The sequence below is a fragment of the Sus scrofa genome, chromosome 16 (assembly GCF_054392235.1).
Source record: "Sus scrofa isolate SSC_HxYL_T2T_F1_AM1 chromosome 16, Sscrofa_HxYL_maternal_Yorkshire_Landrace_v2.0, whole genome shotgun sequence".
NCBI classification, from domain to species: Eukaryota; Metazoa; Chordata; class Mammalia; order Artiodactyla; family Suidae; genus Sus; species Sus scrofa.
In genome coordinates, this window is record NC_139398.1 from 38,597,575 (window position 1) to 38,621,621 (window position 24,047).

The following is a 24,047-nucleotide window of genomic DNA, read 5'->3' on the forward strand; positions in this document are numbered from 1 at the left end:
CGACTAGTATCCATGAGGATGTGGGTTCAAACCCTGGCCTTGCTCAGTGGGTTAAGGATCCAGTATTGCCATGAGCTGTGGTGTAGGTGGCAGACGCAGCTTGGATCCCGAATTGCTGTGGCTGTGGCATAGGCCAGCAGCTACAGCTCTGATTCGACCCCTAACCTGGGAACCTCCATATGCCTAGGGTGCTGCCCTAAAAAGACAAAAATAAATAAAATAAGTTAGTATTATAAAAGAGGAGTTCTCGTTGTGGCACAGTGGCTAACGCATCCAACTAGAAGCCATGAGGTTGCAGGTTCGATCCCTGGCCTTGCTCAGTGGGTTAAGGATCCGGCGTTGCCGTGAGCTGTGGTGTAGGTGGCAGACAAAGCTCGGATCCAGCATTGCTATGGCTGTGGCATAAGCCGGCGCTGCAGCTCCGATTAGACCCCTAGCCTGGGAACCTCCATATGCCGTGGCAAGCGGCCCTAGAAAAAGCAAAAAGACAAAAAAATAAATAAATAAATAATAAAATAAGTTAGTATTATAAAAGAAAAACGGATTTTTTTTTTTTTTTTTTTTTTTACCTGAGGTGTCAGCTCTACTTCTAATTCACCAGCTAAGTACTGTCGTTCAAATTCTGCATTTTCTCCCACGTATGAAGAGATCATGCGTTTTATCTGCTTGGATTGAAGTAAAAGGCCCAAACCAAAGTTGTCAACCCTAGAAGGAAAATGCAAGCAGCTTACAATCAAAGGAACATCTGATGGAACATTCATATCACTTATATTCAAAAACTTGAAAATGTATATGGCAAACCACTGACATTTCTCCTAACAACCTCCTTTCCTTCCACCTTCACTTCACTCTCCACCCTCCTCCTCACATGCACAAGTGGCCATTCCCACTCGACTAACTCTTTTCTAATTCTCAGGATTTATCATTCTCAAGTCTCTAGCATCCCCCTCAGTCAGTCCTGACAACACGGAGTTCCTTAAGGTAGTCTAGGTAACAGGTAACTGTCAACCTTCTGATAAACTTGTTCTAGTCCTACCTTTCCAATGCTGGATCTACTAACATTTCCAACCACCACGGGTGTAAAAGAAATAGCTGCATGATTTATTCTTACTTGGTTCGAAAGAAAACTAAAACCTAAATACTAAGTGTCTTCCAGGAGTGCTCTTTTGAGATACGGGGAGAATTCCCTGAAGATTAATAATACACTTGTCCACTAGAGGGCTCCAAATCACTAAAGAGTCTTTTGGAAAACTGGTTACACAATGTTTTCTAGATTTGTTTTTTGCCTGTTCTTAATTAATACCTAGCTAGGCTCTCAGTTCTTCAGGTTAACAATTCTACTACCCTAGCTCCACCTGCAGCCTTCCCCAGCTCATCTTATGGCAGCCCCATCCTAACAATGTAAGTGATTTCTGACACACGCATTCCACATTAACTCAAGTGGAAAATTCGGATTAGTTTCAGAATCTATCCAAATCTGAGCAGTTCTCATTCCTGGGACCTCCGCCATCTCTTGCCCAGACACTGCAGTAAGCTTCCCTGTCCGCTATGATCTACTCACAAAACGACAGCCAAAAATACAAGTACAAAATATGTCAGATCAGGGAGTTCCCATTGTGGCACAGCAGAAACAAATCAAATAGTGTCCATGAGGATGCGGGTTCAGATCCCTGGCCTCGCTCAGTGGTTTGGGGATCCGGCATAGCCATGAGCTGTGGTGTAGGTCGCAGACACGGCTTGGATCCCACACTGCTATGGTGGTGCTGTAGGCCGGCAACTATAGATCCGATTCAACCCCCAGCCTGGGAACTTCCTTATGCTGCAGGTGGGGCCCTTAAAAGCTAAAAAAAAAAAAAAAAGGTCAGATCCCATAACTGCTCTGCTCAAAATTCTGTTGGGATCCATTTATTTAGAGTAAATTTTACTCTGAATAAAAGCAAAGGTCTTGGAGTTCCTGTCGTGGCTCAGTGGTTAACGAATCCAACTAGGAACTATGAGGTTGTGAGTTTGATCTCTGGCCTTCCTCAGTGGGTTAAGGATCCGGTGTTGCCGTGAGCTGTGGTGTAGGTCGCAGACTCAGCTCGGATCCCCATGTTGCTGTGGCTCTGGTGTAGGCCGGCGGCTACAGCTCCGATTCGACCCCTAGCCTGGGAACCTCCATATGCTGAGGGAATGGCCCAAGAAATGGCAAAAAGACAAATAAATAAATAAATAAATAAATAAATAAATAAATCTGGAACTCCAGGTATAGGTCCATACTACATACCAGAATACATTTGGTCATTCATTGACTTGGGAATTTTTCTAACCACGCTTTCATGGATCTCTGTTTCACCTTTCAATCCATTATACATTTGAACTTAGCTCTGTCTGGAGATGATCTTTCTATATTTGTTGACCTTGGCTCTGGACACTGTGTGTATTTAACCTCTGCTTTATTTATGGACTAGCAATCTGGCATGGCAACCAAGCATTGCATAAGAACTTCAGCCCAGGTTACCACTTGATCATGTACAAATTTATGTTTATGCCTCAAAAAGTGTTGTTAGATAGCTTATAATAAGAGCGTTTTTCTTGCTACGTACTTTCCAGCTCACAAATTCCGTAGACATTAACTCTTATCTACTGTGTATCAGGCACTGACAATATAAAAAGGAAAAAGGCAAGGCCCTCGAACACAATAATAAAGAGAAAAAAGACATTTCTAACAGAAATATATATGTTAAAATATCTTGCAGTTTTTTGATACTAAAGATAATTTGGGTGAGCTTTCTTTTTTCCTTTTTAGGGTCACACCTGCAGCATATGGAAGTTTACAGAGTAGGGGTCAAATTGGAGCTGCAGCTGCCAGTTTACGCCACAGCCACAGCAACACCAGATCCAAGCCATGTCTTCACCTTATGCCACAGCTCATGGTGATTCTGAATCCTTAACCGACTGAGCAAGGCCAGGGATCGAACCCACAAACTCATGGATACTAGTCAGGTTCTTAACCCAGTGAGCAACGACGGGAACCCCCAGGTGAGCTTTCAAAGAGATTATCTTGCTTGCCTTTAATAGCCAATATTTTCCTAGCATGCCTAAAGAGAAAGAGACTTGATCTTTTTCCTGCAGTACAACAAATTTGGGTTTCAAACTAAGTGGTTAAATGAAGTCTAGAGCTAAGAATTCATTAAAGAGGTACAGTAAGGCAAAACAAAAATATACTTCATAGAAAACATCAATTTTCTGCAAATATTTTTTCATTTTCAAATCTGATTATTTCATTTTCTGAAATCTTATCAACTGACAATTCTAGAATAAATTGTCAAATGAAATTTTAATAATGAAGTTGCAACCAACAATAGGTTAATTTCCAAATATGCAAAACACTGATACAACTCAGTATCAAAAAAACAAACAACCCAAACAAAAATGGGCATGAGACCTAACAGACATTTCTCCAAAGAGGACATACAGATGGTTCGTGAAAAGATGTTCAATATTGCTAATTACTAGGTAAATGCAAATCAAAACCACAATAAGGTTATCACTTCACACCTTTCAAATTGGCTATTATCAAAAAGTCTACAAACAATAAGTGCTGTAGAGGGTATGAAGAAAAGGGAACACTCCTACACAAATGGTGGAAAGCAATATGCATGCAGTAGAAACTATACCTCACGTTTTGAATTTTGATCTTTTCTCAGGCTAGCAATATGCAGTGTGATATTCTGTTGATGCTGGGCAGTGGCAGCTGCAGCTCCAAGTCAGCCATGATCATGAAGATGACACACTTACACCTACCCTGTACCCGTACAACCATTCTATTTTTCACTCAGTACAATATTCAATAAAACAGGTTTTGTGCTAGATGATTTTGCCCAACTGTAGGCCAATATCAATCTTCTGAGCATGTTACAGGTAGGCTGAGCTAAGCTATGAGATTCGGTGTATTAAATGCATCTATGACTTAGGATATTTTCAACTTTTGATGGGTTTATTAGGACAGAACCCCACCTTAAGTGGAGGAGGATCTGTATAAGGATCTGGCATTGGCACTCCAATGGCTCAGGTCACTGTTGTGCTCTGGGTTCGATCCTTGGCCTGGGAACTTCCACATGCCACAGACACAGCCAAAAAAAAAAACTAGTACAAGTTTATTTTTTCCTTCTTCACAATTTCACAGATAGAAGGTTCACCATAGAACTTAGGAACCTCCACATATGCTTTTTTTTCCTTTCCTTACGTCAAGAATGTTCATCTTTTCATTTAAAGGGGGCATTTTATGGGTTCTCTTTGGCATATCCTAATTGCCAGCATCACTACTCTTGTGCTTTGGGGCCATTAAGTAAAATAAGGGTTCCTTGAACACAAGACCTGCAAAACCATGACAGTGGATCTGGTAATCATGGATGTGATATCCGAGGTAGCTACTAGGTAATCAGTCAGCAGGATATGCTGATCAAAAGGAAGATTCATGTCTGCAGCAAGACAGAACAGGAGGGCAAGAGATTGATCACACTACCCAGAAGGGCTTGTAATTTAAAACCTATGAATTGTTTACTTCTGTAAGATGGAAAGCTCTGAATATGTAGACAAGAAGTGCAGATCCTTCCAAATAAAAACAAAAGACTCAGCACAGGAAAAAATGAGCACAAATGCAGGATCAGTTTTGTTTCCTAAATAATCTGTTTATTCTAAACTGCAGTATAAGAGGCTAAACTGCCAACTTAGTTAATTTTTTAATTTTTTAAGATCTTTAAATCTTTCATTGTTAAAAGAGAACTGACAATTTACCATTTGGTATAAAAACAGCTTTTTCCTTCATAACTAAATATATCTTAATGTGAAGGTTATTTGGAGAGATGGGATTAAGATGGCAGAATAGAAGTACTGGAGCCGAACTTCTCTCCTAAAAACAACAAAATTCACAACTAAAGCCTGAGCAATCTTCAACCAAATGGACCGGAAACCTTAAAGAACATATCCTAGGAGTTCCCATTGTGGCGCAGTGGTTAACAAATCCGACTAGGAACCATGAGGTTGCGGGTTCGGTCCCTGCCCTTGCTCAGTGGGTTAATGATCCGGCGTTGCCCTGAGCTGTGGTGTAGGTTGCAGACGAGGCTTGGATCCCGAGTTGCTGTGGCTCTGGCGTAGGCCGGTGGCTATGGCTCTGATTCGACCCCTAGCCTGGGAACCTCCATATGCCGCAGGGGCGGCCCAAGAAATAGCAAAAAGACAAAAAAAAAAAAAAAAAAAAAGAAGATATCCTACTCCAGAAGGCAAAGAGGAGGCGACATCAGGAGGTAGGAGGGGCGATTATGTGATATAAACAACCCCATATCTCCCGGGTGGGAAGTCCCACAGACTGGAAACGAACTGGTTCACAGAGTCTCACCTACAGGAGTGAGAGTTCTGAGCCCCACATCAAAATCCCACGTGCTGGGATCTGTCACTGGGAGAAAGAGCCCCTGGAGCATCTGGCGTTGAAGGCCAGCAGGGCTTGTGTGCAGGAGCTCCACAGGACAGGGTAAATGGAGACCCCATTCTTAAAAGGTGCACACAAACTTTCATGTGCACTGGGTCCCAGGCAAAGCAAAGTCTCCACAGGAATCTGGGTCAAACATGACTACAGTTCTTGGAGGACATACTGGGAAAACAGGGGTGAACGTGGCTTGTTGTGAGGGAAGGACATTGGAAGCAAAGCTCTTGGGAATATTCAGCAGCTTGCCTTTTTCTGGAGGTGGCCATTTTGGGAAAATCTGGCCCCACCCATCAGTCAGGCTGAGAAGCCCCAGGGCAAACAACAATCCAGGTGGGATCACAGCCCTATTCCTCAGTAAACAGGCTACCTAAAGACCCTTCAGGCACACAGCTGCCTCTAATCCCATCCAGAGACTAAGCCCCACCCACCAGAGGGATTAGAATTGGCTCCTCCTACCAGGGGGCAGGCATCAGCCCCTCCCATCAGGAAGCCTACAGCAAGCCCCCCATACCGACTTCAGCCAAAAGGGGGCAGACTCCAGAAGTACAAGAGGCTACAACCCTATTATCTGTAAAAAGGTCACCACACCAAAAACCTACAAAAACGAAAAGACAGAGAACTATAACACAGATGAGGGAGAAAGAAAAAAACCCAGAAAATCAGCTAAGTGATGAGGAGTTTCTCAACCTCCAGGAAAAAGACTTTAGACTGTTGATGCTGAAGATGATGCAAGGCATTGGAAATAAATTAGAGGCAAAGATGGATAACTTACAGGAAACACTGACCAAAGAGATACAAGACATAAAACTTAAGAAGAGATGCAAAATACAATAACTTAAATGAAGAATTCACTAGAAGCAGCCAACAGCAGAATACAGGAGGCAGAAGAACGAATAAGCAAGGTGGAGGACAGATGAGTGGAAATTACGAATGAGTAACAGAAAAGAGAAAAAAGATTGAAAACAAATGAAGAGAGTCTCAGAGAACTCTGGGACAACGTTAAATGCACCAACATCCGTATTGTAGAGGTGCCAGAAGAAGAGAGAGAGAAGGGGACAGAAAAAACATTCCAAGAGATAATACCAAAAACTTCCCTAACATGGGAAAAGAACAACTCACTCAAATCCAGGAAGCATGAGTACCATATAAAACATAAAGGCTATTCATCATTAAAATTTTATGGCTGACTGTTGACCACCTCCATATGTGATCCTACTGTCTTAAGTGCTTACTGTATACCCTCTTCCTTCTACCAAGACTACCAACATTTTTGGTGATTGATTGTATTCTTTATTTATCATGTGGGGCAGTGGCATAACCAAAACAAAATAAACAGATTTCAAATTCCTGTCCATCTTCCTTCATTATTGCATAATGATCTACTATAACATTTAACATAAAAGAACATTTCTAAATTTTTAAATGCAGGACTCAATTTGAACACATCTTTTTTTTTTTTTTTTTTTTTTTAGGGCCATACCCACGACATATGGAGGTTCTCAGGCTAGGGGGTTTGTCAGAGCTACAGCTGCTGACTTACGCCACAGCCACAGCAACATAAGATCTGAGCCATGTCTATGACTTACACCACAGGTCACAGCAATGCCAGATCCTTAACACACTGAGCGAGGTCAGGGATCAAATCTGCATCCTCATCCATCCTAGTCCAGTTCATTAACTGCTAAGCTATGAAGGGAACTCCTGAACATACATATTTTAACTTTAACAACATATTTGAAGTTTAGAAAAATAAAATCACATCAGATTAAAATAAAAGGTTATGCAAGTGTGCTTTACTTACAATTAGGAAGAATGGTCCCTAAAATGTTTGAATACATGTAACCTCTACTCTTGAGCTTGACAAACACTATCTTTGATGCCCCAGTATATTGCACGTGTAAATGGGAATTTTTTCATTTTATTCATAGATTTCACTTAAATATTACAGATGACTGCAATTACTTTCAAGCCAATTGTTTTAAAAATGCCCACTTACCCTGCATTGTTGCTGACTGCAGTAAGTTCTTTTACTCCAGTCTTTAGCAAAGCTCCTATAAGATTCTCCGGAATTCCACATAACCCAAAACCTATAACAAGCCAAAAAGATAAACAATTTTTGAAGATAATGTTCTTTCAGGGAAATGTATGTTATTCTTTTTAATAAAAAAAAAGTATACAAGCGTATTATTAGACCTACCAAGTAAAATGCATAGAAATACCTTAGCAACTCAATAAATGGTCACACAGATGTATCCAAATGTTTCATATCATTATAAAGCACCAGTTGACTGTCAAGTCCTTTGATGCATAAGTATAGCCAAGTTCAATGTGTTAACATGGGTACACATTGTTCTTCTTGCACCTTACATATCTGTTATTTTCCCACTTCAAAACTGAACCTTAAGGCATTCCTGTGTGGCTCAGCAGGTTAAGGATTTGCCATTGTCACTGCTGCAGCTCAGGTTGCTGCTGTAGCGAGGGTTTGATCACTGGCCTGGGAACTTCTGTATGCTGTGGGTGCAGCCAAAGAAAACAAAACAAAACAAAAAGTTTATTTTTTTACTTTTTTTAATTTTTTTTTTTTGTCTTTTCTAGAGCCGCACCAGTGGCATATGGAGGTTCCCAGGCTAGGGGTCTAATCAGAGCTGTAGCTGCCAGCCTACACCACAGCCACAGCAGCATGGGATATGAGCTGCCTCTGCGACCATCTGCACAGCTCACGGCAATGCTTAAACCTCATGGTTCCTAGTCGGATTCATTAACCACAGAGCCACGATGGGAACTCCATACAAAAAGTTTAATGAAAAAAAACTGACGTTGGAGTTCCCATCTTGGCCCAGAGGAAATGAATCTGACTAGTATTCATGAGGATGCAGGTTCCCTGGCCTCGCTCAGTGGGTTAAGGATCCAATGTTGCCATGAGCTGAGGTGTAGTTCACAAATGCGGCTTGGATCTGGCATTGCTGTGGCTGTGGTGTAGGCCAGCGGCTACAGATCTGATTCAACCCCTAGCCTAGGAACCTCCATATGCTGCTGGTACAGCACTAAAAAGACAAAAAAAATTTAAAAAAAAAAAATTGAGGGAGTTCCAATTGTAGCTCAGCAGAAACGAATCCAGCTAGTATCCATGAGGATGCAGGTTTGATCCCTGGCCTTGCCCAGTGGGTTGAGGATCTGGCGTTGCCATGAGTTGTAGTGTAGGTCACAGACGTGGATTGGATCTGGTGTTGCTATGGCTGTGGTGTAGGCTGGCAGCTGTAGCTCTGATTGGACCCCTAGCCTGGGAATCGCCATATGCCAAAGGTGTGGTCCTAAAAAGACATAAATAAATAAATAAATAAATAAATAAATAAATAAATTCAATGATTGCTGCATTGAATAAATGAATAAATGAATGAAGAGGAGTCCTAAGAATAAGCCTTAGATTTTGTGACCAAGGTCAAGAAATCCAAAGAAATATATAAAAATCAGGCAGCAAGTTTAATGAATGTGAGACAGTAGTTCAGTTCCCTGATGGCCTAACAGTTAAAGGATTCATCATTGTCACTGCTGTGGTGCAGGTTTGGTCCCCGGCTCAGGAACTTCCACATGTCACAGCTTAGCCAAAAAAAAAAAGTAACAGATAAAAGCATTGGAGCTACAGCTCCTATTAGAACCCTAGCCTGGGAACTTCCACATGCCATGGGTGTGGCTGTAAAGGAGACTAAACAAATAAATTAAATTAAAATTTAAAAAAAATTTAAGGAATTCCCATCATGGCGCAGTGGAAACAAATCCAACTAGGAACCATGAGGTTGCCGGTTCAATATCTGGCCTCCCTCAGTGGGTTGAGGATCCGGCATTGCCATGACCTGTGGTGTAGGTCGCAGACATTGCTGTAATCAGGCATTGCTGTGGCTCTGCCATAGGCCGGCAGCAACAGCTCCGATTAGACCCCTAGCCTGGGAATTTCCATATGCCACAGGTGCAGCACTAAAAGAAAAAAAAATTTTTTTTTTTAAAGAAAAAAAATGTTTAAAGGATGTAAGAAATAAACAAAAATAAGATCATGAGGAGTTCCCGTTGTGGTGCAGTGGAAAGGAATCCGACTACGAACCATGAGGTTTCGGGTTCGGTCCCTGGCCTTGCTCAGTGGGTTAAGGATCTGGCATTGCCGAGAGCTGTGGTGTAGGTTTCAGATGCGGCTCGGATCCTGCATTGCTGTGGCTCTGGTGTAGGCCGGCAGCCCCTAGCCTGGGAACCTCCATATGCCGCGGGAGCGGCCCTAGGAAAGGCGAAAAGCCAAAAAAAAAAAAAAAAAAAAAAGATCACGAATAAATGATAAGTAATAAAATAATTGACCTTTCTATTCTATATATCTTGTCATTGTAATTTCCCTGCTTTGCTAAAAAGAAAGCTGTTACTACCATACATAAATCATTATTACTCACCACCAACCAGCACTGTTGCACCATTAGGGATGTCTTTTACAGCTTCCACTGCATCCGTATAAAATTTGGTATGACGACGCGTGCTAGTTGAAAAGTAGCCAGCACATCCCTAAAACAGGAAAAAAATACTTTTAAGTGAATACTCATATGGAAACATGTGTTTACTTTGCATGTATAGTACTTATTAAATTTTATACAAGGATAATTTCCCTAGCCTATCTTTGAAAGGGTGGTTGTTGTAAGTAGTTCATCTTAAGAGTAGGATGGACTCTATCCACAGATTATCACCAGAATCCCCCTATGATCAATATCTTCCATTAAAGAAGGAAAACTCCGCAGTGGTTAACGAATCCAACTAGGAACCATGAGGTTTTGGGTTTGATCCCCGGCCTTGCTCAGTGGGTTAATGATCCGGCATTGCCGTGAGCTGTGGTATAGGTCACAGACGGGGCTCGGATCCTGCACTGCTGTGGCTGTGGCGTAGGCCAGCAGCCACAGCTCTGATTCGACCCCTAGCCTGGGAACCTCCATATGCTGCAGAAGCGGCCCTAGAAATGGCAAAAAGACAAAAAAAGAAAGAAACTCTGTCACATGTAGCCCCTGGAAAGAGTGAAAGGAAGTAGAGAGCAGAGTTCCCACTGTGGTGCAGTGGGTTAAGAATCCCACTGCAGCAACTCAGGTTGCTGTGGAGTCATGGGTTCAATCCCTAACCCAGAACAGTGGGTTAAAGGATCTGGCATTGCCTTAGCTGTGACATAGGTCACAGCTGTGGCTCAGATTCAATCCCTGGCCAAGAACTTCCATATGCCGGGAATGCAGCTAAGGTAGGAGAGAGATGGGCCCCTAGGCTGAGAACAGCTGGGACTTGTTAAGCCAAGTAAATTGGGGCTTGTTTCTCTCTGACAATTCAAGGAAAAAGTTAATGGCAGGAGCTGAGCTCTGCTGGAGTAGAAAGGTAAGATGACCACTTCAATCACTCCTAGGGTCAAGGAGACCTCCCCAAGTATACATGCACAGTAAGACTCCTAGGGGTCAAAAAGGGAGGGGGCACCAGGCCTTAATAAGTCCTGATACTGTCCCTTCACCCTTTGCTCTGGAATCCATCTTTGCCAAAAGATGCTTCAGCATATCCAGAAGGGTCCTGTGTCCAGGCAGGTATGAGAAATAAAACAAGATAGTTGGCTAAAACAAAGACCTGGAAACTGTGCTATATAAGTGATTTAAACCACCTCTCTGGTGGGCTCCTCGTTGAGGGGGGACGCCCGCACCCACACTCCGCTTTAGGGTGTGTGTTACGTCTTCGCTTCTGACTTAAACTGTGTCTGTGTGCTATCCCACACGTTGTATGTGTCTCTAACAATAAACTTTATACCTGTTTTCACAGTCTTTGCCTCCTTGAAACATTCTTGCTTTCAAGAGGGGGCAAGAATCAGGGCAATTCTGCTTTTAGCTTCTAGTTACTCCAGTGGCAAGGATTCCCATTTTCAACCAGGCTGCTCACGTTCAATTCCTGAGCAGAAAATTAAGATCTCGCTCCAAGCCATCACTCACTGCTGTCTCTCTAAGATCACAGCCATAAAAGAAAGAGAAGGAGAGAGAGGAGTTCCCGTCGTGGCTCAGTGGAAAGGAATCCGACTAGGAACCATGAGGTTGAGGGTTCAATCCCTGGCCTCGCTCAGTGGGTTAAGGACCCGGCGTTTCCGTGAGCTGTGGTGTAGGTCACAGATTCGGCTCGGATCTCATGTTGCTGTGGCTCTGGCCAAATTCGACACCTAGCCTGGGAACCTCCATATGCCTCAGGTGCGGCCCTAAAGAGAGAAAAGACACCCCCCCCCAAAAAAAAATGGAGAGAGAGAGAAAGAAAGAAAGGGGATTGCCTGTACACTAGGACTCAAATTCACAATTTGATGTGTCAAATTCACAATATCAGTGTCATCAAGTATCAGTTTCTGATACAATACCACCAACAAATATTTGAATGCTTACTACTATGTGCTAAGTACTGTGTTATTTACTCCAACCTAGTTAAGTATTTCCGTTTTTTTTTTTTTTTCCTTTATAGGGCCACTCCCTCAGCATATGGAGGTTTAGGGGTTGAACTGGAGCTACAGCTGTCGGCCACAGCCACAGCCACATCACATCCGAACAACGTCTGCAACCTACACCACAGCTCACAGCAACGCCAGATCTTTAACCCACTGAGCAAGGCCATGGATCAAACCCACAGCTTCATGGTTCCTAGTCAGATTTGTTTCTGCTTTGCCACGACAGGAAATCCCTAAACTAGTAAGTATTAACGCAACTGTTTCTCTCAAGAAAATTAAGTACAGCATGACCAACCCCCCCCCCCAAATACTACATATTTGGGCCCTGATCCAATCTTGGGTGTCCGAGACTCCTCCTGAAGGGACAAGTAAAGAAGTGCACACAGAAAGATTCATTCCCCGTGGGTTTGGCATTTATGGATGCTGGATAAAAATAGCCAACTGTTATCTGCAAGAGAGCCATGGCCAGTCTTACCACAGTGTATTATTTGGTGCAAGCCAGATTATCTAGTGAGCATTCATTATCAGTTTTAAACTGTTTCCATCTTGACACTGCATTCCTTTCCAGTATGGACCGGAGAAAATTTTAAGGTCAATTGTGTTACAATCAGTCACTCACACTCAACTCTATTCTCATTCTACAGTCACCCTAAAAAGAGAGAGAGCATAGAGAATGACACCTGACTGCTGAGATGCTGCCCCTTAACCAACCCGTAGAGGTTGTTAAGCTTCGCATCCACTGCCTATCAGAACCTCCCAGAGAACCCGAGGGGGTCAAGGAAACAGGATAGATGAGCTCTATCACACTTTTCTTCTTCCAAAAACTCCTTTTATAAAAAGTGTTGACTGGAGCTTCCTCATAGCCTGGCAGTTAAGGATCCAGCGTTGCCACTACTGTGGCACGGTTCCATCCCTGGCTGGGGAACTTCGCATGCCGAGGGTGAGGCCAAAAAATTAAATTAAAAATTGTTTTAAAGTGTCAGTTAATACAAAAGGAGGTTTAAAAGAACTACACTTAAAGTCGAATGAGATCTGCAAAGGTAAAGGTTGCTCAAGGGACCTTTGGCCCTTTAAATTTCAACCTTGGTCAAGGTCAGATGGGGAGAACGGCATCTCCCCAGGCACACTGCCCAACCAGGGGGAACTATGCAGAGGCAGGGATAGAAAGGAAAGGGCTTAAGCCACAAAGAGCTATCTCCTCTGAGAAGTAAAATACTGCCTGCCTTATCAGTAAACAAAGGATATCAAAGTCATCAGCAATTGGAGCCAACTCCAAGGGTGAGCTGGTGAACCCTGAGGGAACACGTGAAGGAAACAAAGAATACCATCTAGCAGCCACTCCCAAGGGTGAGCCTTCAGGGTGTGAAAACACAGGATACTGGCCCCAGTTAACTAAGGTGCACATCACAGGAATGATTTCATTGAGACCAGACCCTAGCATCTTCCCATACTTACAAAAGGGCTACACTCCTTGAGATATCTGGTTTTCTTTCATTAACAGTAATCTTTTGTTCCTACTAGCTGCCCTTTGTTGCACAACTCCCATATATGCTAGCTCCCTCCTCACGTCCTTGGAGCAGTTTTCTTTTTGTTGTTGTTGTTGTTGTTGCTATTTCTTGGGCCACCCCCGCGGCATATGGAGGTTCCCAGGCTAGGGGTCGAATCGGAGCTGTAGCCACCGGCCTACGCCAGAGCCACAGCAACGCGGGATCCAAGCCGCGTCTGCAACCTACACCACAGCTCACGGCAATGCCGGATCGTTAACCCACTGAGCAAGGGCAGGGACCAAACCCGCAACCTCATGGTTCCTAGTCGGATTCGTTAACCACTGCGCCACGACGGGAACTCCCTTGGAGCAGTTTTCTCAGGGTTACTTGAGATGTTCCTTCCCGAGGTGAAGTCCTCAGTTTTGTCCACCAAATGAAGCCTAACTCTCAACTGTTAGGTTGTTCATATTCTTTTTTTTATCAACACCTCTTTTCTATCTTCAAGTAACAAAGAGTTATTTAATTCTGTTTAACACACATGCGCACAAAAACACATTTTCAACCTTAGAAATTAGAAGTTTGCTAGTCTGAACAAATAGGCCAACAGGCATATCATAAAGTTGAGGATATTTCCTAGAAAATAAAGAGAAAAATACACAGACATCTAATCCAACCAACTCATTTTACAAGTCAGGTTTCTGAAGCTTAGATCTTGTAACTTACCCACCACTGCTAAAGTAAGACCAGATCCCAGCTTTGGCCTTGTATAACCCCATCCCTCAAGCACGATATGCTCTTTCTGTTTTTTAAAAACCCTCAGTCTTATACTACTTCTATTTCATTATTTATATACAACAAAACTTTATGTACGTCCTATGTCCTATTTTTTTTAGGAAGAACTCTGCTGTCTTTATCTCCAGTAAAGGGTGAAGAGTCAGCGTCTTAGCAGGAGGAGGAAGAAAATTTAAAAATTTATCTGGAGGGTAAGTTCACTCTGAACTGACCTATCTGTAGACTGACAGAACATGAAACCTGTAGAGAAGTCAGAAGAAAGCTCGTTTCTCCTACAGAGCCAGAGAGGCTTTTCAGATTCATGAGAAACAAAAAGATACAGCACAGTCTTATGAGGAATCCCATTCCTTTCTTTCAGTTGATAACCAGTGTCATCATTACAGTCAGAAATCACAGTGAAGCTTGCCCCACCCCACCCCCAAAAAAGAATCTCAGAGGTATTTTAGAAAAGATCCAACAGTTTCAAATTTACCCAGACAATCAAAAGCTTAAAACCAAGGAGCTCCCGTGGTGTTGCAGTGGTTAACGAATCCGGCTAGGAACCATGAGGTTGCGGGTTCGATCCCTGGCCTTGCTCAGTGGGTTAAGGATCCGGCATTGCTGTGAGCTGTGGTGTAGGTCTGACGTGGCTCGGATCCCACGTTGCTGTTGCTGTAGCTCTGGTGGAGGCCGGCAGCTACAGTTCTGATTCAACCCCTAGCCTGGGAACCTCCATAAGCTGAGGGAGCGGCCCGAGAAATGACAAAAAGACAAAAAAAAAAAAAAAAACCCCAATAGAAGCAATTCATGTTTTCAGGGAATGAGAAAGGCTCAGGATAATGAAGAATTTATAGGTACTCAGCATCAGTTTATTCATTTTTCATACATTCAGTTAACAATATTTGTTGACATTATCAACTTGTTATTTGACATCTGATAGCTACTGATTGAGAAATAAATAGTATGGTAATAATAGGCCAAACTCCAATAATCTTGGGGTCAAAAATATCCTTGTTTCAAAACTGTGTAAAAGTATGAACTTGAGAAAATTTCTTAATCTCTGAGTGGCTTTTTTTGGGGGGGGTGTTGATTTTAAGTTTACAAAAGAATGATAATCATTTCTCAGGGGTGTAGCAAGGATTTTTTTTTTTTAGCAAAGATTAAACAATGGTGTCTTATTATTATAAGACTAAGACACACTTAGCCCTGAGCCTGGGAATTACAGAAGATACCTCTCAGAGTATATGAGCTTCCTTTGGGAAATGTAAACTTTACTCCATTCCACACACTTCTGATTTTACGAAGAATTCTTTTTCTTTTTATTTTTATTTTTTTAGGACCACACATGTGGCATATGGAAGTTCCCAGGCTAGGGGTCAAATCAGAGGTGCAGCTGCCAGCCTACTCCACAGCTCACAGCAACGCCAGATCCTTAACCCACTGAGCGAGGCCAGGATTGAACATGTGTCCTCATGGATACTAGTGGGGTTCATAACTTCTGAGCCACAACAGGAACTCTGGGTTTGTTTCTTTTCTGTAGATAGGTTCAATTGTGCCATTTATTAGATTCCAGATACAAGTGCTATCCTATGGTATTTGTCTTTTTCTTTCTGAGTTACCTCACTTAGTATGAGGGTCTCTAGTTTCATTCACATTGCTGCAAATGGCATTATTTTGTTCTTTTTTATGGATGAGTAGTATTCCATTGCGTATATGAAGCTACAGCTGCTGGCCTATACCACAGCCACAGAAACTCAGGATCTGAGCTGTGTCTGCGACCTACATCAAAGCTCATGGGAATGCCAGATGCTGGATCTCCAACCCATTGAGCGAGGCCAGGAATCAGACCTGCATCTTCATTTCCCCTGAACCACAAAGGGAACTCCCAAAGAATTCTTTTTAACGTGATCCATACTATAGCCAGTTAAGCCAGGTGATGTTTGTTGAGGCTTTCAAAGAAAATGAGCACTATGCAACCACAGAAAACAGTATGGAGATACCTCAGAAAACTAAATATAGAACTACCTTATGACCCAGCAATCCCACTCCTGGGCATATATCCAGACAAAACTTTTATTGAAAAAGATGCATGCACCCCTATGTTCATTGCAGCACTACTCACAATAGCCAAGACACGGAAACATCCTAAATGTCCATCAACAGATGAATGGATTAAGATGTGGTATAGCTACACAATGGAATACTACTCAGCCATAAAAAAATAACAAAATAATGCCATTTGCAGCAACATGGATGGAACTAGAGACTCTCATACTAAGTGAAGTAACACAGGAAACTATATATGTGATGGAACATGACGGAGGATAACGTGAGAAAAAGAATATGTGTATATATGTATGACTGGGTCACTTTGTTGTACAGCAGAAATTGACAGAACATTGTAAATCAACTATAATAGAAAAAATAAAAATCTTAAAAAAATATTTTAAAATTAAACAAAAAGATCCCTGGTTTTATGATTACTTTAACATAAAACATTGCCAACTGTTTATCTGCAATCAAGTTTGCCAGTCTAAGCATTCAAAGATCATGGAGTTCCCATCATGGCTCGGTGGTTAGGGAACCCGACTAGTATCCATGAGGACTCAGTTTCAATCCTTGGCCTTGCTCAGTGGGTTAAAGACATGTTTGGTGTTGCTGTGAGCTGTGGTGTAGGTCACAAATCATTGGGCAATCCAGCAATAGAAATGCAGGAAATGGAGTAAAGAGGAAACAGGATGCCAGAGGCCAGTTGAGACAAAGATTACTGTGGATTTTCCAGGCCTGAAACCAAGACAGCTACTTAGAGCCAGGAGGAGGCAGCACCCCAGAGAAAGCCTTTGGGTTTGTACTCTAATGAGGCTTTCTCCCTGCCTACTTTCCCTCAAAGGTAGGGAGGTGAGGAAAAGTGTGTCTCTAATAATATCTACCTTTTTTCCTTAGATAAATGAATTCAAACCACAGCTCTAAAATGCTCAAAAATTTACCTCTAGCTTCTAATATATTTTAAATACTAAAACAATGATGGCAAAGACCCAAGCACCATCTGCTACAAACACAAGTAAATAAACAAATAACCTTCAAGTGTGCTGAGGTTACTGAAAAGAATGAAGAGTAACGGATTATACAACTTTGATATCTATTTATTCTAGGGGTAATTTTTTTCACAGAGGTCTTCCTTTACACTAAGGTAACATGTTTTGTTTTTCCCATTCTCCTACCGTCTGCAAAATTCCATGTTATTGTCACCACTAGTTTCTACTATTATTACTGGGAGAAGGAAATAATAATGACTCAGTACATATTGAAATAAAATTCTTACAGTGCAAAATTGTCTTCTATTTAATGTATTTCTCCTTTTAAAATCCTCTCCATCTTCCCTCTTTCTCCTCTTCTTCAAATTCTTACACTTAACCTTTGAGGTCTGATTCTACTGTGAAGCCCAAGTTTTATCTCATGGACTTCCCAATCTGTAACTCCTTCCTTTCTAACCCTTTCTATCACTAATTCTTTCACCTAAATTTCTTTTTCTTCCTGTCATTCAACACTCCAGAACTTAATGAAATGAAAATGCACTTCAGAATCCTCTTGTGGCACAGTGAGTTAAGGCTCCCAGGTTGTTACTGTTGCGGCTTAGGTTGCTGCGATGGCACGAGTTCAGTCCCTAGCCTGGGAACTTCCACATGCTGTAGGCATGGCCAAAAAGAAAAAGAAAATGCACTTCATTTTGAAGCACTTTCAGGGAAACACGACAAAGCATACTGCATTTTATATTTAAATCAATCTTATCTTAATGAAATGGAATGTATACAGGTACCTTGTGGCCTTACAGGTAAATAAATCAGGACACAGAAAGATTGACATTGCCGCTTTTGGTCTCAAAGTTAGATAAACAGAAGTGGGGAGGAGAGACCATATGGAGAGAAGTAAAAAGAACCACCTTAGAAGGAAAGGGCAGTTCACATGCAGGTGGATATCCACAATTACAGACATGCAAGGAAGTGTGGCATCACTGCCAAGAGGAAGTAGTGACATGTGTTAAAATGTTTTAGTCGTCCAGCATTGGACCAATATCTACCAAAGGTGGACCCAGCCACCAATACTGCCAATCACTCACTTATGACAGGAATGAATTGCAAGGCACTCATAGGAGTTGCTGGCACTGGGAAGTTCTCTACAACAATGGCATACTTAGTTTTCAAGGGAACATACATGTTCCAGTCCAACTTTGGAGGGATACTCAGCACACTGAAGGATCACAAATGGAGGAGCAATGCATTCTGCCTAGAGGATCAGAAAGCTTGAAGAGCGTGCCAAGAGTTAAAACACTAATGAGGATGAGGATTCCAGAAAGGGGGCGTTGCCTGAGTAAAGGTTCAGAGATGTGAAAAGGCTGTGTATTCAGGGATGTGCAGATGATGTCCCATGGAGGGAAGTCCATGACGTTCAGGCTGGAAAGGGAGACTATAGCAGGTTGCAAAAGTCTTAAAGACCACACTGAAGAGTTTCAACTTCATCCTTCTATGAGGCAAAGACAGCAAAGCTTTTGAAATGATGTCATAACTCCCATATGAAAGCCTCAATCAGAAAAGTGGCAGGGGAACTCATTCTTTCATTCATTCATCTATTTGTTCAAAAATAGCCATTTGATATCAAATATACTAATTATTGGGGATTGAGAGTTAAACAAAAACCACAAGCATAGTCTCTGTTCTGATAAAGCTTAGACACTTGCAAGGATAATGTCACTATATAATTACAAACTTATTACACATGACACTGGTGATCAATTGAAAGTTGGAGAAAGGAGCAGAAGAGAGAATAGTTCCAAAAGTTCTTTCTTTTTTTTTTTTTTTTTTTTTTTTTGCTTTTTAGGGCCACACCCATGGCATATGGAAGTTCCCAAGCTAGGGCATCTGCAACCTATACCACAGTTCATGGCAATGCCAGATCCCCAACCCACTGAGAGAGGCCAGGGATCGAACCCACATCCTCATGGATACTAGTCGGATTTGTTTCCACTGTGCCACAATGGGAACTCCCAAGATTTCTAGCTTACTCTATAAATAGATACTGGTGCTGCTTACCATAATGAAAGGAAAATGGGGTGGGGAGCCACTTTATGGCAGGTTAATTTTTGGTCAGAAAGAGCTTTAAGTATTAAGTGACATGCACCAGGAAATTGTACTAGAAGTACTGCAGGTCAGGACAGTCGGGTTGGAGATAGATCTGGAAAAAGATAGTTTCAAGGAAGAGAGGTAAGTAAAATGTCAATGGTAGTTTTATGATTTTTTTTCCAATAATAATTTCCACAGTAAATGGAAAATAGTGTTAAGTGCACCTTCAAATAGTAACAGATGAAGGAAGAAAACTTCAGATAGTCTATTTTAATCTAAGTCATTGCCAGTGGCTGTAATTTTTTTTTTCCTTCTGCCTCTCTGTGGCATATGGAGGTTCCCAGGGGCCTCATTTTTGATCTAAGTTGCAGCGGGGGCAACACCGGATCCTTTACGCACTGCTAGGCCTGGTATATAACCCAGGTCCCAGCAGTGGCCTAGCGGCTGAAGAGATGACTGGAACACTCCTGCGGTGTAGAAGGACTCCAGACTAGCATTTTTAACATCTCCTGGGAAGTTATCAATGTAAAGTAGAAGGCTCCAGGCAGGACCTACTAAATCAGATACTCTGGAGGTGAACACAGAAATGGTAATGCCGCCAAGGAATTCTGATGCAACACTAGTTTGACAGATACGTTTGTCATTTAAAAAAGGAAAAAAAAAAGGAAAGAAAAACCTATCTCATTTTACCTGTTAGTTATATTTAACATTCTCAAGCTTACTATGTAAATTTGCCCACAGGCTTCTCTCATCCACATATGAAATGTGTCTATTCTATGCAGGGTAGAGTGTAATATTGAAAGAGAAAATAAGGCATTCAATACAGTCTCTGCAAATTTCATCTGGTTATGAATGTATATCACATTCAAAAAGTTAAACAAGTACACAGTGTTAACAGTTAAGGAAAGTTAAGAGCTGAGGATTTAAGGGTTTACGTTGTAGTAAGAGCCCTAAGTGCAAAGTGCTGGAGGCACACTGAGAAGCTGGAGTTGTGGAGAACAGTCTGGAGATACCTTAGAAATCTATACATAGAACTTCCATATGACCCCGCAATCCCACTCTTGGGCATCTATCCGGACAAAACTTTACTTAAAAGAGACACATGCACGCGCATGTTCACTGCAGCACTATTCACAATAGCCAGGACATAGAAACAACCCAAATGTCCATGACAGATGATTGGATTTGGAAGATGTGGTATATATACACAATGGAATGCTACTCAGCCATAAAAAGGAACAACATAATGTCATTTGCAGCAACATGGATGGAACTAGAGAATCTCATCCTGAGTGAAATGAGCCAGAAAGACAAAGACAAATACCATATGATATCACTTATAACTGGAATCTAATATCCAGCACAAATGAACATCTCAGAAAAGAAAATCACGGACTTGGAGAAGAGACTTGTGGCTGCCTGATGGGAGGGGGAGGGAGTGGGAGGGATCGGGAGCTTGGGCTTATCAGACACAACTTAGAATAGATTTACAAGGAGATCCTGCTGAATAGCATTGAGAACTTTGTCTAGATACTCATGTTGCAACAGAAGAAAGGGTGGGGGAAAAACTGTAATTGTAATGTATACATGTAAGGATAACCTGACCCCCTTGCTGTACAGTGGGAAAATAAAAAAAAATTATTAAAAAAAAAAAAAAGAAGCTGGAGTTGAACCTTATATCAAACTTGAAAGGGGAGATGAGACAACAGAAACACCCATAGTCTGCAGCTTAGTGTCTGAGAAGAAATTTGTTGGCCTGAGGAATAGTTTAGTAATCTACCTCAGGTGCAAAAATGAGTACATTATATTTAGGCAAATAAGGAACTGCCAAAAGAAGGAATGTTAATGACCTTGGTCCAAAGATATCTCTGTGTCCAGGTTTGCATTAGTTTCAGCACCCACAGCAATCTGCCTTCAGGTCAGAGTTCGCTTTTAACAATGCTTTTTATTTCCTAAACTGTCTGTGATCATCGATATGTTTCCTAAAAGGCATTTAGGAGTAAACTGTTTCAGTTCTAAATCATCCCTTAGCACTTACCTACCAGGCTTAATGGCTCCGCTTTGAGTTCACTGTTCTCAGAGTGGATGTGGGGAAATCAGAAGAGCAGTGGAGCAAGGCAGAAGTTCCCCTGAGTAGGCAAGTGTGGGCAAGTCACGCTTTCAAGCTCAGAACTATCATACAAAACTCATCCAAATAGAGGGTCCCCGTCTGGAGCAGTGGTTAACGAATCCGACTAGGAACCATGAGGTTGCAGGTTCGATCCCTGGCCTTGCTCAGTGGGTTAAGGATCTGGCGTTGCCGTGAGAGCTGTGGTGTAGGTCGCAGGCGCGGCTCGGATCGTAGCAGATTAAACCCCTAGCCTGGGAACCTCCCAAATGCCACGGCAGCGGCCCCAACAACAACAACAAAAAACACCTCATCCAAATAAAAACATTTCCCTTTCAAAAGAAGAGGCTCGCAAGGTGACAGCTGTAGCCAGAGCTCTAATCCAGTTCTCGCCTCCAAGGGCTCCGGTCAGGAACCGCACCCGGACTTGGGCTTAAAGCAGGAACAGACTATGAGCCAAAGAAGAAACAAAAACACGTCAGGCAACCACCTCCGCCTCGGAATACCACTTGTGAAGACTTTGCAATGAAGACGGGGGGGAAAAAAAGGGGTTTCATAAAGGCTTTGAAAACATAAATCCTATAACGCGGATCCCACGTAAGGGCCTTGGGAGAAGGGGTGCCCGCGCCCGAAGCCCGAGCTCAAGCCACCGCCAGACTCGTGGGCGCGGCGGGGTAGAACTCGCGGCGAGTCCGGGTTCCCCTTACAACCTCCGAGGAGCGGCGCTGCCATGCAGGGGAGATGGTGGGCGCGGCGTTCCACCCACTTGGCGGTGTACTCGGGTAGACTGCTGGTTAACCTGACCCTGGGTTCCGGGCCTCTAGAGGCGCCCTTGGACGGAGATCCCCCATTCCCTGCGGCCTCACCCCTCCCCCTCCCTAACCCGGGAGCCCTCCTAGCCGGTACAGGCTTCCCAAGCCCCTTCCCAAGCCCCTTCCCAAGCGCGTGCCCGGGAGGAGGCCAGCAAACCCTGAAAGGTACTGCGGCGCTGCCAGGCGTCCCCCTGTCCCTGCACAGCCTTTTCCGCGCGCTTCTTTGCCTCTTCTCGTTCCTTCGAGGAAGCTGGTGCAGAACCAAGCTGACAAGGCAGGCGGAGGAGCAGCGAGGCAAGGAAGGCGTAGGGCGCTGGGGATACAAGCTCCTAGGCTGGAGAAGGTGGGTGCCGGCAGAGGAGAAAACGCCGGCACCCCTCGGGTTTCGTCCGCGTTCTTCCGGCGCGTGGCCTTGCTCTGCACCCGCACTTTACCTGGGACCAGGCGCCCCCGGAGCGGTAGGCGGAGGCGCAGAGGCGCAGGCGGGAGGAGAGGAGTGTGAGAGCCGCCATGGTCGGGAGGGCGGCGGGCGCAGGCCGGGGTGGGAGCGCCTCTCAGTGTGTCAACTGCTCCGCCGGGGCCGCGTCGCGGGACGGGAGGAGAGAGGAAGGCACGCGAGGGGCGGGCTGGAGGCTCGACTGCGCTCTGATGACGTCCCCAGCAACCGCTCCCAGGCTTATCTAGAAGCGAGGCTGGGAGGCGCCCGCGGCCGGAGCGGGTAGTAGCGAAGGCCCCCAGCACTGCGCTGGCCTATCCTTCACGGGGTCGGGGGTGTTCCAGGCAGCCGCGCTGCGCGCATTTGCTGCTGCAGCCCCTCGGCTTTAAGTAGGTGTGTGTCTTTGCCAAGGTCAAGGATAGGTCCTGGCCTAGCAGTCCAACAGCACAGCGGGGTCTCTCACCAGCTTGTTGCTTTTTTTACGTCAGAGACTGGAACCTGCGTGCAGTACAAAAGTGAACCCTCCCGGGAGGCACACCGCCCCTCACTCCCCCGCCTCGTCAGCGTTGCCGTGTCTTCCATTTCTCAGCCCCCTTTCTCCGAAACTGTCCCTGGCTTGTGTAAAGTAAGTTTGCTCTGCGCACTTGCCGCGAGCTATCCGCCATGAAGTGTGACCAGATAGACCTGGTCAAGATTGTCCCTGGGCAAGAAGGTAAAATTAGGACTGGGCCTCTGAGACCCGATCTTAGCACACCTTCTCCAACCCCTTCAGCCAAGGCTGCATTTTTTAGAATCTTTCTGGCACTGGAGTCCCCCAAACCGAGATTACTCAGCAGGGGCAAATATACAGCTATGTATCCCTTTGACTCCTTAGGCAAGTTTCATAACTTTTCTAAGCCTAAGTGTCCTTATCTGCAAATTAAAATTGCTTATAATACTCAATACTGTCTTAAAGATTACACGAGGTAATTCATGCAAAGTTTCTGGCCCCATTATAAACAAGCAATAAATCTTGGGCATTACAAAAATTTATTCAAGCTGCAGTAGTGCATGACATGGCATATAGTCTCTAAAAGCCATACCTTTAACCAGCTCCTTGATGTGAGTCAAGTCTGATTTCTTGTGAACCATCTATGCACTTAGCAGCTGAGAGGAAGGACCAAGTGGAAAGTCAGCAAATGTTTGATTAAGGGCAGACCATGGCCTGGGAATGTGGCTGTGTTGAACCAAAGCAAAGCAAACAAGAAAATTAAATGAGCTCTTAGCTTTCTTAGTACACTGAAGCAAGGGACAATCACAGTACAGTTAAAAGTCTATCGGTAAAAACACTTGCCCTTCCATGGTATTCTTTTAACTCCAAATTCTTTTTTCCTAT

General features: G+C 43.4%; 1 protein-coding gene across 12 annotated transcripts in view; it reads right to left on the bottom strand.

Moving 5' to 3' along the window:
• OXCT1 (3-oxoacid CoA-transferase 1) overlaps positions 1 to 22,848 on the bottom strand; it is a 147,672-nt gene extending 124,824 nt beyond the window's left edge. For 6 of the 12 annotated variants that reach the window (XR_014830732.1, XR_014830730.1, XR_014830731.1 and 3 more), the window contains exons 1-4: positions 22,671 to 22,848; positions 9,898 to 10,006; positions 7,464 to 7,554; positions 570 to 705 (exon numbers count right to left, since the gene is read on the bottom strand). Coding sequence is in view for 7 of the 12 variants with exons in the window: in XM_085001588.1 (XP_084857714.1) it covers positions 570 to 705; positions 7,464 to 7,554; positions 9,898 to 10,006; positions 22,671 to 22,748 (414 nt within the window). In the remaining 5 variants the exon portion in view is untranslated. 12 annotated transcript variants of the gene reach the window in all.
• Between the last annotated feature and the right edge of the window lie 1,199 nt (positions 22,849 to 24,047).